The 16,854-nt window shown below is 40.8% G+C and overlaps 1 protein-coding gene across 18 annotated transcripts in view; it reads right to left on the reverse strand.

The window, feature by feature from the left end:
- MICAL2 (microtubule associated monooxygenase, calponin and LIM domain containing 2) overlaps window positions 1-16,854 on the reverse strand; it is a 135,651-nt gene that overhangs the window by 102,260 nt on the left and 16,537 nt on the right. For 14 of the 18 annotated variants that reach the window (XM_072864933.1, XM_072864930.1, XM_072864928.1 and 11 more), the window contains exon 2: window positions 8,923-9,280. In XM_072864933.1, the coding sequence (XP_072721034.1) occupies window positions 8,923-9,186 (264 nt within the window). In that variant the 5' untranslated portion in view covers window positions 9,187-9,280. Of the gene's footprint in view, window positions 1-8,922; window positions 9,281-9,799; window positions 9,889-10,013; window positions 10,036-11,529; window positions 12,027-12,393; window positions 12,561-16,854 lie in introns of those variants that run through there. The other 4 variants (XM_072864917.1, XM_072864916.1, XM_072864919.1 and 1 more) reach the window with 4 other exon arrangements.

Genomic DNA, 16,854 nt, shown 5'->3' on the forward strand with positions numbered 1-16,854 from the left:
CCACCCCAATCCCCGACACACCGCAGGCCTCCTCGGACAGGCTCCCAGAATCAGCTCCCCTTGGGTCAGCACTACACCCTATGGACTCAGGCTCGGTGTGTGGTCCATTATAAGCACCAGGCCATTTTCTGCAGCATATTCCCAGTTTTCTCTGGGTGTTGCACTCCTTCGTTAGAAGGGTCATAATTCTCTAGTAGCTTTTAGAAATTTTATCCTCTTGATCTCAGACCATTTCTTCAACTTTTCAAGATTTTCTAAAATTCTAATCCTGCGTTTCAAAGCACTTGCAGCTCATTCCAGTTTGGTTACATCTGCACCTCCTCAACCCAGCACCCAAATTTTTAGTATGACAAACACCAATCTACAACAGGAATCACTGAAATCCCACTTAGTGCATTTCCCCCAAACTATTGCTAGCACCACTGTAAGTACAGTTCTTTAACTGTCCATATGACATAATTTAATGTAAACCATATTCACAAATTTGCTCGTTAAAGCAAGGGCTCTGTGAGGGTCAAGTCAGAATTGCAACTTCTGCTTCCCTCAGACATGTGCAGCCAACTTCTTTGTAAAGGAGGAAGATACAGGTATCTGGCTGTAGCATTCGCAATCAATGCAAGATGTCACCATTACCCACTCCATCCCTCAAGCCTCATCTCCCAGTATATAGTATAACAGGCCCACAGCTCATACGTATTTCTAATTTAAAACTTCTGTAGATATGAAGTATAGCTCTTATGGTGGCTGAAATGATATACCGCTTGTCCTTCTCTCTGCCATCACCCAGGACCCAGAATGAAGCCAAGGCCCATTTGGGTACCTGCCAGACTCTCACAGGTCAGGAAGATTTGAAATAAAATGTGGCCAGCTGCCAGGACAACAGCTCTCAGTTGCAAAGGCTTTTTGACCACAGAAATACATGGTTCTCCCCCTGCCAGGTTTGTTTCAAAATACAGCTTAAACTCACCCAAACATTCCCGACTTGAGGAAAAGGTTAAAAGACTGAAGAATTAGAAAACTATAATAATACATTATCACATTATGGTATAAACTCTTGAAATTATTTTTCAATAAGCACTTTTCATCAGATATAGGTTAAGACACAAATATCCTAGAGACCTGAAATGGCAAAGAGGTGTCTACGTTAGTTTGCAGACACCTGGCTGTTTGCAGACACAAACAGATTTTGTGTGTAAATGTAGACATGTTACGGAAAGTGGGAATTTTGAGAACTGACTGACAAAATAATCCACCTTTAAACACTGTAGCAGAGAGAGTAAGGCAAATTAACCCGATTTCAAGGGCATTAAAGAGGAATTTCTACTTTGTCATGACAACAGAACCCAGTTAAACTTCTTTTGACCACAACTCCATCACTGTTAAGGCTTTTTAGAGAGAAAATACAAACAGCAATTCTGTTATTTGCTTAAGACAATCAGCTTCTATTTAAACATTTTACATTTTCACTTCTTATACAACATCTCTTAGAACTGCGGTATTTTACATTCTACCGGAAGTGTATTAAAAGCCATCTGCACAAATGCCTAAAATGGAAAATAAAGTAGAACTAGATTTGTCAGCAGAAAAAGAAGAGAGAGCAACCACATCCCCAAAACCCCAGTTCTCAGGACAGACATGGGAACCTCCGGAAGGACCTGAACTGTAGGAGACAGGAAATTGCCTTATTGTCTGGACTCTGGTTTTTAGCGGCCAAGTGTTTAATCACTTCTTGGTAGCAAAAGTTATGTATTTCCTCACTTATCAGCACACAAACATTACCAAAGCCAAGCCAGAAACGTAGCTAACAACAAACCCGTAACAACCACACCTGGCACGTCGGGTCTCTCTGAAGCCAGAAGGGCCCGGCCCGAGCAAAGCGAGAGCCCCCCTCGCCCCACGCACACCGCCCTGCCCGCTGGATGGACGCGCGGCCCGGCCGCTTCACCCGGTCAAACCCAAGAGCATGAGAAAGCCACAGTTAGGGCAACGCGCCCCGTCGTAACCTTTTGTTTCATTCAATCGTTATTAAGCCACTTGTGGTGACAAGAGTAGTGTTTTGTGTGAAAGTAACTGGGTGTCGCTCCCTGTGGGAATCTGTATAAAATACCTAGGAAATCAGGTCAGGGTGGGACAGTTCCCTTCTGTCGATTACTTGCAAAGCCATTAAGCAAGGGACAGAAACAGCACAGTGCTGTTAAAGTACGGATGTAAAGCTACTGTTATCTTGCAAGCCAAAAATTTTTAAATTCCCAAATGCCTGAAAAAGTCTTATTTAGGCTGTCTGATTACGTTACTTTGGCCAGGCTTCGTTGCTTTACATGACTGATAAAGCTGAAAAATCGTGTGTTTGTGGAAATGTCTGGAGGATAATAAAAATAAAGCGATTTCATTACCAAATCACATGCCAAACATTTGCTTTTGCTGACGTAATTTGGCCCAATCTTGGTTTAAAATACAGCTCAGAGTCAAATGCTTTGTTTTGTTTTCAAAGAACCCTGTCTGCTGTGTGTCCTGTCATGACCAAGCTTCTCCCCGTACCCTCTCTAAAAATCCTTAGAGAAATGAATGCATAGGCAATGTCCAACAACCGTGGCTTCACCGCATGTTCATAGGCAATTTGCTGCTTCTCCCCTCATCTCAAACAAATCTTCCTTACCACTCATTCCCATTAGTCCCGTATCCTCTACTACTTTGAAATAACTCTGTAAAAGTTACTTATTAAAATTCTTAAAAATAAGTTTACAATGGAAATCCAGTGCAAGGCTTTAGGTGCCCTGTCCTAAAAGGTAAAAGCAAAGAAGTACAGATACCAAAATAAACAGCTTGTCTTTCAAATGTACCAAACACAGCTACCTAGGTGCCAGTTAAAAAGTCAGTAGAATACATGGCCCTTAATACCCCCAACACCTCAACAGGTTCTGGATTCTGCTATACAAGCACTGTGTGTTTGGACTTAAAAAAAAAAAATAATTAAAAAAAAGCAGCTGAATGTCTTTTTGTGAAAAGTCACAACCTTTCATTCACTAAACTTCCTATAAATATGGTACTCAACTTCTAGTTTCAAGCTTTATGACCTTCACAGGAATGCATTTTTATTATAATAAGAGAATTAGCAATGCTATCTAATACATCTAAGATAAGTTTGGTGTGTTCATTATAAACCTAGATTATCAGGTTTGGACATCTCCCCATTTCAATTATTATTTTGAAGAGATTAGTACGTCCAGCAAAAGGGATGTGCCATCTGGATATTCAGTCTTTAGAGAATAATCAGGTTAAAGTTTTCATTATATTAAGGATATTTTTCAGTTGGAGCACAACTGGCATTCCCTTCTTTCATCTTATAATTCAATTACCCTCTTAAAAAACCAAACATTTGTCTCAAGGGACACAATCAATCACAACACCTGAACACACAAACTCACTGGCTTCTGTACCAGCATATACATACAGCACAGGAGAAACCTGGCTGAAAATCTGAGTTGCCTCTGAAGGATCAACAAATGCCAGCACTTCAGGAGGAAATTTAGCCACAATACCAGCAGGTTTAGACATGCTGGATGATTTGCTTAATTAAGAGACAGGTATTTGTTTAGCACTACAGAGGAAGAGGGGAGAGGAAGACATCTAGAAGCCAACCTGCTTCATTTACTATGAGGGGCAAGACTGCACATTAGGATGTTTGTAAACAACTACGGACTGGTCGGAAGCCAATTTCTACCTAATAACAAGGAGAGAGAGCTGGTATCCGCTCCTCATCCTGCTGATTACCCTACAGCTATGTAACGTGGCAGTACCTCTCCCTTTCTCAACTCTGTGGGAAGGAAAGCACCAGGCGAAGTAGGTTTTATTAACTCCCAAAACATTCATTTGACAGTCTTTGGAAATGGAGACAATATGAAAAGGAGCGGTAGGGGTTTGGCATATAAAGACCGTCCCATTTTATCATTCGTGGGTACACCAGTGTGGTTAGTACAGGGAGACAAGGCTCAGAGCCAGTGCTGAGTCAGTCACAAAACCTCCATCCTCCATCCCCATTTCTGACCCAGGGCTTCTCTTCAGCCGACTCACACCCTGGCCTCCGACTCCCCTCCGCTCCCGTCCCCCGTCAAGCCACATGCTCTCTGTAATGCTGCCTCGGCTAGAGCAGCACCCCACCGGAGGAGCCCGTGAAGCCCTCCCTACAGCAGAGACGCCAATGCCACCGAGTCCGGGTAGGACTGACAGCATATGACGCTACCGAAAAGAGCCACTGTGTTTTTACGCAAGCCCTGGAAATGTGGTCATAAATAATTTTAGAGTCATTGTCTTGCAATAAGTTTCCCAACAGGAGTTTTTGGAAGGGAACCTAATCTATTCTAAAACCAGCTTTGAAAGGCCAAGTCCAGGAATGAGGAAAACAAGAGAGGCCAACAGGGACCGAGTTCAAGATAATTTCATTTGTTTTTCAGGAATCTATATGATATATATACACATATACCTACAAATGTACATATGTATGTATTTATATACGCAGCACTCAAAACTTCTTAGCTCAATTTTATTTACTTGCTTTATGCTAATGTTGTCCAGTTAGGCCTTGAAACCACTGCTCAGACTGTGCAAGTCCTCTGCCCATGAACCATGCCCAAGGTGGGGTCTACAATATAGACAATGCTCAGAAGACCAAAGCTGTGCACAGGAATTTGCCACTGCCCTCCCCGCAACGTGCAACACCATCAACCAAAACTGGGTATATCCAGAGAGAAATGCTAGAGTCTAGCAAGGCAGCAGATAATTACACATTAGCACTTTACAAAGTTTCCTTAGTTCTCAAGTGTAAGCATGTGTTTTGAAAAAACAGCATACATGTTTGAGGGGGAAGACACCACCACATTTGCATGCTTTAGAGAATCAACACCTCCCTTCAGAGTAAGTCTGGAATGTTTTCATGTGCAGCGATCTCTGCTCTCCTCAAGCACGAATCTATGGTCATGGGAGAGCCAGAATTTCAGGTGCACAGCGTGAGCCAGGTCCTGCCCTCTGATACACATACATACATATCTCAAACATCAGTGGGAGCCTCATTCATATGTGCATGCACATATCTGTATCATTTACACAGGTAAACTGCCAGTAAATCAAGTAAAGAATCTACTCCATACAGACTGGTTCAAATAAGTGTTTAGAGAACACTCACATATGTCTTAAAAAGGCTACTGAAAACACTCTGCAACTAGCTGGATGAATTCTTGTTCATCGTCGTATTATGTTTTGGATGTTCAAAAATTTAGAGAGACATTCAAGCTTCTAGCATGGTGAACAACATATGTTAAACCTTTAATCTTCTTCAGTCGTCTAGCTTCGTTTCATTCCATGGAGAAACAAATAATCATTACAGATTCCAAGCACGCTACTCTGCATTGATTAGTAAAAGATGAGAATGAGAGAGAAACTTTGCCAGGATGATAAAGTTGTGCGCTTTTTCCAGACATATTTGCAAAAATCACAGTATGATTCCTAGAGTTTTGGCTACTTCGGACAGACTTCTGTTTCCCTCTAGTACTGGTAAACTGTGCAAATGCCAGCTCCAGAAACAGCTATTCTGAACAGTACTCATTCCCATTTTACAAGTTTGCAATGGAAGGAAGTGTATGTTTGATACAGATTTAACATACATACAGATGGACTCCTACAGTTTCAAAAAAAGTTTGGTTCTGCCCCAATTTCGTGCATGTCTTTCTGCAGCACTTTATTTTGGGGGTTTTTTTCTACAAAGAATTAAAGGGAAAATAAAGTCCACAGTAAGGCAACTCTGAAATAGCAGTGGGTTTGAACTTCTTGAAAATTGTACAACTGGTTTTATTCATCCAGCTTAAAATCATATCATTGCAGAAACTTTGAAAGCCATATTTGGCAATGTTCTTTAAGAGCAGTTAAGACACAGGATTATTGTTATTTAGTTGGGAGTGGAATGTTCTGTATGTATAAAACTTGTGTATATTGTAATGAGTAACTTAAGTGTGGCTGAAGAGTTTATAAGCACAAAAATCAACAAGTACAGCATTCAGCTCTTAAATACTGTGCAAAAAAAAAAAAGAAGAGTTTTTTGGGTGAGGCAGCAGGTTCTCAGTTTGTTAAAAAAAAAAACCAACAAACTACACACAAAAAAAACACCCACAAAAAACCCCATGAGTAGTTTAGATCCTAATTGTGTTTTATCTCCTTTATCTCCTCCAAAGATTGGGAAGATTGCAAGAAGGCAGACACATTGCAAAGCCATATCTGAGAAGAACTGTGAGCTGCAGACTCAGCTACAGAGCTCATGGCCGCAACCTCAAACAAAGCCTTCAAGTCATATTTTTTTTAAAAAATGATGCCTACTAGCAACCTTGGCTCTGTTTACAGAACTGCAATTGCAAAAATCCACTTAGCTCATTTTGTGATCCTGCTTTAACAAGTAAGATTTTCTCTCCGGGCTGATCTACTTCAACCAGTCCCCAGGCAACTCCACAGAGGTGAGCGCTGGGCCCCACTGTCAGGATTTAGCCTGCTAAATCCTGTTGCCCTGCTTCACTACTAAAAATGGTAGTTGGCATAACGTACAAGAATGACAGAAACTTAAAATCACCAGCTGCACCGAAGGAAAATCGTGGTATGTATATTGTAGCCTAATCTCACTGCACCGGCATTTTGTTTGGACTGCCAGCATTTCTGAGAATTCCTTATCTGTAAGTGGGGCTGTCAGAGTGCACCACCACAATGACCAGGGAGTCCACAGTCCTCTCGCAACGTGTCTCCTCTCATTCATGTTGCACAGATAGGCTTTCACAGCAGACTGTGATTCACATGTGAGGAATGTTTGCTAGATATCCCCGCAGAGCCCGCAGACTGTGGTTACTGCTTTCATTTGCAGCAATCTGAAGATTCATGTTTCTCTCATTAAATCAGTGATGACACAGTGAAATGCAGGTCTGGGCATGGTCCAGGTTCATAATGAACATCTACAAGTATTTCATAGAGTATCTATACACACACTGTTCATATACAGACATTCTATATTCATCTGCAATTTGATCATATGTGCATCATAGATATGTCCATTAATTTCTGCAAATATTTACATCATGCCACTAAAAATAAATCTTTACTGTTAAAGAGTAGTAATAACCATACTTTCAACACTGCATAAGTGTTGATTAGCTTCCTGCTAGACAGCCTTGTAAAGCTTTACACAGGCTGTATTTTATGTACCAACCGATTTCCATGAGTCTTCTCACCATATATAAAATTTAATCACTTTAAGAACTTTGCAGAACCAGGCCTTGGCTTTGTAATGTCACACTTGAGAGAGGACAACTTCATTTTTATATTTCACATAGGTCTTAAAACTGCTTTTTTGTGTTGCAAATACTTCCTCAGACTAACCATGGAAATTTGGACCTGGGGGTGTATGTGTAGGTGGTGCATGTGGAATATCTCCTATAATTTGTTAATCATCAGACACTTTCTCATTCCTTCCCTTTCCTGTCTGTTTTCATCACAAAGATGTTCAATGACATATGTTCAAGGTCTTTTCAAAAGAACAAAAGGGAGGAAGGAAGCAAGCACAGGTCAAAAAGGGAAATGAAGGGAAAAAGGAAAGGAGAAAAACAGGCTATCGGGAAAGCAGTGCAAATAGCTGTAATGGCACTCTTCATTTTCTAAAGGAAACTGTAGAAAGGACATTTATTACCTTAGAAAAGTTAATAATCATTAGGAGCTTATTAAAAATGAATAAATAAAAACAGAGGCCTCTATATAGACTGAAGGTAACCTGGTATCCTTCTGCCTGGTGCTTTTGAGAAGTTTCAATGCAATGATGCAAAGAAGAAGAAAGAGACCTTCAACACTGCCTGTCTACTGAGTCCATAAAATAACACTGCAGCGGTAGTTTTAATTAAAACGTCCTCCACAGTTTGGTGTCTAGTTACTCCCCAGTGTGCCCTTCTTCTCTGTTCTACCTCTATACAGTCAAACAGCTTCTTAAAACTTACCCTTCTTGGGGCAACTTTTAGCTATCACTTGGCAGTAAGTGAATTGCTGTGAGACAAACATATTAGATATTCTATGATAGTTAGATGAAACAAGTGGCATGAACTAGAGTATTTTGTACAGTTTTATCAACAAGATTTATACCAATGTTCAGTAGTCCTCTCTTATCAAAATCTGGTATTGCATGCTCTGCTGAAGAGAAGATCATCTCCTGTCCTTTCCACAACCAAACAGACCATCTCCTTCAGTAACTACCACACAGCAATTATTCATATTGTGCTTGCAAAAAAACAGTTACAGGAAAGTATTTATATCCTTAAATAGTGGAGGATTTTCTTTTGCTGCTGTTTAGCAACCAGAACCAATGCTAGGTGACAAAGACAGATCCTCAGACCTTCAAGCAGCACTTTCCAGAGAACAGTTTAGGAACTGCTGTTAAAACACATCTGGCCAGCTCTGGTCTCTTACAGCACGCACCAAGCGGCAAACTGAGGAGCCTGCTGAATATACTATAATTTGCACCTTGCAAAACCCTGTTTAATAAAGCAAGTAGTTCTTGTGAGACTGGAATGAATGAAGCCTACTGCCTCATGAGTTTACATCTTATGCCCGATTGACACTGATGTCTAAAGAGGGCAGAAAACTTTTCTGCCATGATTGAGGCAGATTGTAAAGCAGGGTGCTTTTAGGACCACTCTTACATGCTGTGTGTTTCCATGAAACTCGCAGAACAAAAATACCTGAAAATTTGTCAAAATCAGTTGGTATCAGCCAGTTTCAAGAAGTATATTAAAGGGAGTGTTACATGAATGGACACATTGCATGTGATGGTATAAACCTTGCTTCTGCAGAAAAACAAGTTTAAAAGATTCTAAGCTATGAAATCCAAAACTAAACTTCTCCACTTACCTTAGTGTTCACACAAGATTTTCCACGTTTATACTCTTTGTGACTTGCTCTTTTATCAAGCTTGTTCCACAAAGCTTTGGCCTTCCACGTGGTCACTCTTGACTTCAGTTTGGTGTAAAAGTTTCTATTGTCCAAAGGATCCAATTCAAGTTGGCGAGTGAGAATATTAAAGGCCTGAATGGTACCTTTGCACGTGGATGCTTGTACAAAGTTTTCAAATATCTGGCCAGCTTGACTGTATTTTTCATCATCGTTTTCCCCCATGTTCTGAGAGATGTGTTTGAAAAGGATTAAGCTGGAGCTCTTGTGCTGGGGTACAGATGATCAACACTACCAAGTATTTTCAAGCATGTTATTCCTAGAAAAGAAAAACACAGGTCATGTTAAAGCAGGGTCTGCCTAACAAAATTAAACCCACAAACTGTATATCCAATATGAACATAAAAACACAGCGTATGGCGACTGGATAACCAGGTACAAAAAGTTAGTAGTGGCATCCAAGATAAGTGTTACAAGTAATCATAACATACTTGTGCTGTCATGACATACACTTCACAAAGACTGTCATAAAAACCCTACAAACTCAAGCCTACTGCTTCAAAAACAACCAGCTTCACTGAGAGCCTGAGGATTTCTTTAAACTTTGTTCAGTGATAAGTGCTAGATAACAGATGAAGAAAAACCAAACATCCAGACACTTTTCCCAAGCAGAATTTATGTCACAGCAAGTACATCTCTGGTAATGTTTTGGTCTTAAGAATTCTTAGAAACCTGCAGCCAAAAGTCAACACTATTTGAGGGAATTTTCTCCCGTTGTACAAGCTAGGGCCAAGAGGCAGCTTAGCCAGAGCAATTTAGAATTGGCACAATCACTTGCCGTAAGCAAACGCACAAAACAGGCTAAGCAGAAACATTATCACAAGTTATACTAGAACTGAAGAAACAGAAAACAAGTAGCCACAGAGCGCTCCCCCCTTTTTCTAACTCTCTTGCCAAAATGAGAAAGGGTTTGGTGCTCTAGTGCATAGAAAGGAATTTTATCTCCACGTCTCCACATGTTAAATGCTGATGTTATGTGTTTGGAGTCTTACCTTGTCATACGCTGATGATATAAAGTAATGATGTTTGGCCCAGTAAGCCCCACTGGCTTTTCCTAGTAACATGATCACTGCCAAACTGTGCCTGATATTTCAGATAAATACCCTTCCATTCTGTAAGAGCAATGCTATTCTAAATGAGCATCAGTTTGCAAGAACTAAAGTACTTTAGTATTTTATTGCGGCACTCCCTTGTCCTCCTTTAACCTTGCTCTCAATCTCTAATGGGGAGCGTCTTAGAGTCAGCCAAGGTCCACAGAAAACATCCAAGTGGCTTTCACATTTTCCAATAAAATTGTTACAGGTTATGTATAAACTTGTCCTCAGAAGAGGGTCTACCTGGACTCAAGTCCAGAGATTTAAGTCATGTATTCTTTTTCTTGCTATTAAAGAATTATCGACCAGTCCAAGAAATCAAAAACTAAATCAATGCTTGCCTAACCTCCCACATAATTAGTTATTTTGCTTGGATCATCATCTGTTGGCTTATAGTTTCAGAATAAATTGTTAGAAAGGCCTTTGAAGTGATGCTTTTTAATGTAACACTGTTCACAAACTATTCACTCTCTGCTTGCATTTCCTTCAAAGAAGAAAAGAGAAAACATAACCAGTGTATTTAAGTAAAGAAGAGACCTGCCATGTCTATCTTACAACCCTCTAATACAGAAAAATATTATGCAACTTATTAAAGAGATCCCATAGGGAGATATAAGGAAGCATTTGGAATACTCACATTCCCTGGCTGCACTCAAAATAAATAACCTTTGTGTGCACATCATCAGTCTGTTGTTGGTTTGTGGCTAAAATAAATTGGCAACGTTGAGAGTTTGTACATTTTCTTAGACCAAATGTCATGATTAAATATTTGGTGCCAAGAATAAGTCAGGAAATTTTTGTTTTCCCCTCTGAATACTTTGTTTATAGTATGCTCCATGCCCTTTTCTGAAGAGCTTTGTGGCTTTGCAAGGTAAAAGCACAAACATTTTATATGCCCCGACTTCCAGAAGGTCTAATTTTTCAAGAAACTGAGTGCTGTGAACTCCCATTGACTCAAAAGGAGTTGAGGACATCCAGCACCTTTCCAGGTTCAAGTCCTCAATGATTAACGAGCAAACCCCTCCAACAACTGCATGCCGGCAGGAGGGAGCCCAGCCATCTCGGCTGCCCCGGTGCGGGTGGGAGGGGGGCCCAGCATGACCCTCACCAGCCCCAGCTTTGGGAATGCAGAGCTACACAGAGGTTTTTAGGTCAGTCCAAAACCGGCCAATAGATCCAGAAGTTCCTAGGGGAAGGGAAAGGTAGGGGACTGCCATGCAGAGCGGCTGATGTATGGCTGGGCTTAAGCTTTACACGCGGGTGCTATTACAAGGGGAAGGCAACACGGGGCAACTAAAGACAGCAACAGCACAGTGTAAGATGCTACAACACGGCTTAAGCAGCTTGACATACAGGCACCCCAGGATTCGAGACCCACTGAAGAAAATAATTAAAATCAAGGATAGACACTTACCTAACCCGACTTCCATACCTGCCTGAGATTTTTTATAATAGAAAAGCCAAAGTATTTTTCTTTTCTCTCAAAATAATTACGAATAGCTTCTTGGTGAGTGGGGAGGTGCCAGCGAAATGTTCCACTTTGGACATTTCAGCTAAGGGAGTGGCAGCCAGATTAGGTTTCCTTAATCGCTATAAATTCACATCGCTGTTGCCTCAGCGCTACCAAAGACTTTGACGGACCTCATAACTATAAAACAACACTTCCTCTCCATTGTTTTCCTTAGCTCACAAGACTGTTATCATGTTCATATAACACAAATATCTTTAAAAGTTAACTCTGGCATAATTGATAAATGAGTCTCATCACAAGCTCTTTAATTTAATATCTTTTCTGCTCACAGAGAAGAGATTTTTATAGCCTCAGCTGTTTCTATCCAGCAAGGAAGGGAGGAAGATAAAAGCTCAAAGAGCTTTCTTCCAACCAAGGAAGAAAAGCAGCATGTGCCAGGCCGATAATGGTGAGAAGACAGAAGAGACGGTCGGCAGGAGCCACTGCAAGCAAGGGGAAGGGGAGGGAACCATTTTTAGCGTGATGCAAACCCGTGGCAGTAGGCGTTGCACACACATGCACGGACACACAAACGCACGCAGCAGGCCTGGGCTTCCTCCGCCTTCCCACGGGGGAAGAGCGCAGCTGCCAAGGACAGCCAGGACACCCTCCCCAGCCTTAAAACTTCTCTCCTCCGACACCGCAAAGCCAGGACTGAGGCCGTTCTTTCTGGGCACAAAATTATCTCCTCATGAACTTCCAGAACACTTCCATCTTCTCCACACTGAAAAGCTGTGGAGTGGTATCTCAGCAGAGACATTTGCTCACCAGTGAAGCATTTCTCTTCGCTGTGTCAGAGGTCGTGTTCTCCAAAAAAGCCACATTTTGTGGTCAGAAAGGCAGGATGAGACAGGAGACTCTGGTTACTGGGGTTTCTGGCTTGCTGGAAACACCACTTTTTTCTCCTTTTTTTGGCATGAACACTGTGTTGACAGATGACAGAGGAAGAAGCTGCTCTAAGTATATGCAGCTCATGGAAAAGTATGCGTTTTTTTCTGAAGAGTCACCAATCTGCAGTATTGTACGTAATTCACTAGAAACAATGCAATAAGGACAAGAAGTTGAATGGAGTAATTCTTAACTATAATTAAAGCTTCCTGTTCTATAGCTGTCTCAAAGACTTAAGAGACAATGCATAAACTGCTTACCTGTAGTAGGAAAAAAAAAGTGTTTGGGGAAATACTTGAGGTCTTAGAGTATTATCATTTACCCTTTCTCTTCCTTCATCATATAGACCACTCTAGGGATGAAATACAGATCCAAAAGTCTCGAGGAGAGCATTGATGCTGAAACTGCAAACTATGCTTTTCAGAGTGACCACTGAACTTCCTCTGGAAACACAATCCAAAAATACAATGAAGTTTATTTGAAACTTTACTGAAGTGCTGCAGAGCCCAATAAAAATTTGGGCCACCAAAAAAAAGAGAATTGGAGAGCAGGAAATACCCTGGACAAATGTTCTTTTAAGTCAGAACTGAAGCATCAAGGGGTTAGATTCACAGCCAACAAGAACTGTCATTTTAGGTCCCATGCATGATGTATTAGGCTCATACAAGAATCTGGCCATCGACGTGGCTTGCTGTGGTATTACAGAAGTCTCTGGAGGGCTCCCAGACACAAAGTGCAGACACTGGGAAGAAGAAGGGTTGCATTTTGATGATCCCTTCTACTGTAATAAGTTAGCCCAGCCTCCTTTCTGCCTCCAGCTGGGGGCAAACAGGAATGCCAGATGAGAAAATCTGAGAAGTACTATTCATACCTGGTGGCTACCCAAGGAGAAAGTGACGATCTTATTACAACTTAAAGGAAAGCAATGGAAAAGGGACAGAGAGAAAGTAGAAATTAAAGCAATGGTGCACGTACAGATGTATACATATGAAAGCAAATGCCTCCAGTCTTGGCTGATACTTCCTGTCAGTGAAACAAGCTCTGTTACTGCAGGTGATTTTGAAAATAGTGAAAAAATGCTGTCACTGTCAGGGTAATTCCACTAATTATCACTAGTTAAATGGACGTATGGAGCTGGTTCACGTCTGCACGTGAAGCCTTTCAGCACAACAGAGCAAGCAATAAAGTTGACATATAGGAGTCACTAAATGAAAATAACTTAAATTTTTGACAGCAGTACCATGAGAATCGCTTGTCAGCAGTGTTTTGAGGTAGTATACTCAAAAATTAAAAAACTTTTTTGGCTTAGTTGTCCCACTGGAGAGAGAACAACCCTAATTTTAATTCAAATTTGCAGTACTTAAGTCCTTCCTTAGTCCCTTAATGCTCTGTTTCTACTTTTTGAGAACATATTCCTCAGGGAGATTGGAAAATAATTAAATTCCTCGCATTTCAATACCACTAATCCCGATTCCGTTTTCAATACAGCCCTAATTTACCGAGAATAAATTATTTTATTAAGACTGCAGTTTGGCATGCAGGATATAATACATTTATTGTTTGCTTAAGGTTAGAAACATCAACAGAAACAAAACACTGGATTCTGCAGCATCTGTAGTAATCATTTACTTTGGCCCTTCCTCATCATCAGCAAAAACTACACTATTTCTGCCGTCTCTTCCCTGACATAACTGTCTAAAATCTCAATACCATTACAATAAGTGAAATTTGCAAGTGAGACTGGCTGTGTTACAGGACTTTCTAGGTTTTTCAACTTAGTTTCTACTCACATTAGGCACTTGGTTTTCATGGTGACCATTTTAAATATAAATATTTCTATCTGGAGGAAACAACTTTTTGGTGGTTTGGTTTCTTTGCATGTTTTCCTAGAACTGACATAAAAGGAAAAAAAAAAAATTTAAATGTGATTGGTAACAACTGAAGCTCTCCCTTGCTTTGCTTATAAAACTAGTTAAAAACCACAAAAGTACATTTGCCTACAATACCTGTTTTCTATTGGTGGCAAACAGAAAACACATTTCTTAAGATGCACAATCCTAATAGAAACATCAATGAACAGAAATTGCTTCTGAACAAAACCTCGCAAACAGTCTCTCTTTATAAACAGCCAGATTACTTTTCTCTATTTTTATAAAAAGCTGACTTCCACAGAACTCCTACAAAATAACTTTTCAGGCCAAGTATGGAATTCAAAACAGTTCCTACCGAGACGCTCTGTGCCTATGAACTTACAAGGTTACCGTACACACTATCAGCTTGTTTTGCCAAAGTTACATGAGACATTTCAAACATAAGCCTTCCAACAAGTGCTGCTGTGCCGATTTAACCTGCCACATCTGGAATCATCCCACAATAAAATATAGCTGGAAGCATGTGCACAAGTGGACTAACACTTTGCAGTGAAAATTTTAGATATGTTCACAGGAAGCATAAAATAAAATGACCTATCTGTAGGATTTTATCTGTCACACAGACTAAGTCACATTCCACGCATTTTAAAGTTGAAGACTTTAAAAATAGTGCAGTTTGTTTCTTGATGTTACTGGTCTGAGCTTTCCAGTTTTACTGTGGGAATACACTAAGACACTGACAAGTAAAATGAGATCAGCCACATAAGCCAGCAGTTTGCATATGTCTCCATTCATGCAAACGTACAGTGTTGGCATGAGGAAAGCATGGGATGCTGCCCAAGGGTCCACATGCGTAATCCCAGAGATGGAGGCTCAAACGTCTGCCCCTGCCACAGCCGCTGGTGGGCCCAAGCCACGCTGCACTAGCTTTGCCATTCGGCCACTCCTGCAACCCAGATTTCAGATAACACAGAACAGAAAACTGGTAATCACAGGGTTCACACCATTCTGCCGCCTGCACAGGAAGTCCTGTCCTGTGAGCATCACTAAAACTCCCGGGTGCTCATTTTGCAAAGCACAGGCACAAGTATGTCAAATGAATGACAATGCATAGTTTTCCAGGCATCTGTATGCAGCATATACTTAAACTACTCATCAGAAATCCTGATCAGAAATACTGATGCATTTCTGAAGAGTGAGTTCTAAAATAAAGACATTTTCTTTTTTTTTTTTTTTTTAAAGCAATAGTGTTGTATCTATAGCACTGGAAATTGTAACTCTAAACTTTTAAGTCCAATGGTTTTGAGGAAAAATGTCTCTGGGCCAATTATTATTCTGTGCAGGTTACAGTGAGTATTTAAAAAATCATTATTTCTAACAAGGGTGCTAAAAGCTCTATTACAAGGTCACAAGTTTCCATATAGTCTACATCTTCAAAGCTAACTGCAGATGATTAAGCCACAGTCATTAGGGGTTAATGTTACACATAAACAAGATATTAAAACTTGACTCTTGTTTAGACTGGTTACAAGAAAGAACATTTTTCAGCTCTGTTGTAGTAGATTAGAAACACAATATAAACAACAGTAGAAGGTTTATGCCGATGTTTTCCTAGGTTGGGATCACAAGAGCAAAGGAAAAAAGTATAGCACAAGGATAGCATCAGCCAGAAAGTAAGTGTACCTCTTAAGAAAAGGCACCTGTTATTTAAGTTAGAAAGACGTTATGAAAACTGTCAGTGAAAACAATTAAAAGGACAAACTTTAAGCTTTTTGAAAATCCTGCTTTTCTTTTCCTATAGTGACACTTATAATTTCAAGCTCACACAGTGGAACAGCTGAGATATAAGAGCTAATCACAGAACAGGCAGTAGGTTGGTTGGTTTTTGATCAGCACAATTTTCTACTTTCAATAGGAAGTTAGGACTTTGGGCCAGACAAATTCAGCGAGCAAGTAATATCCTATTTACTGTTACCGAAATCACACCCAGCAGGGAGGCGGAAGGGCCAGGCGCATGGAGCAGGGGTGGACAACACGAGAGGAGGATGCAGAGGGAGCTCCGGCCCCACTCCTGCCCGGCTGCCAGCGGGAGCTTCGACATCCCACTCCCTCTCCCAGACAGCCCTGGGTCCTCCTCTCTGCTCCTCACCCCCAGGTCACAGGGAAAATGTAGATGGCACAACTGTGTCTGTCAGGAGCACGAAAAAATGCATACCCACTAGCTGACAGAGCTATGTCAGCAAAATCCCTGGTATAGATGCAGCTATACCAACAAAATAGAGCCACGTTTGGCAGCAGTGGTTACAGCCTTCCCTTTGTATGCATGGGGACATAATTATGGAGGTAAATACACCACGAAAAAAGAACAAACGCATGAACCAGGAAAAAGCAGACTCTCTTAGTCAGCAGTCATGGAAATAACCTTGGCTCGTGACACTTTGAGAATAGGGATAATCCAGAGGAACGGGGC

Source organism: Ciconia boyciana, chromosome 6 (genome assembly GCF_034638445.1).
Source record: "Ciconia boyciana chromosome 6, ASM3463844v1, whole genome shotgun sequence".
Classification (NCBI taxonomy): Eukaryota; Metazoa; Chordata; class Aves; order Ciconiiformes; family Ciconiidae; genus Ciconia; species Ciconia boyciana.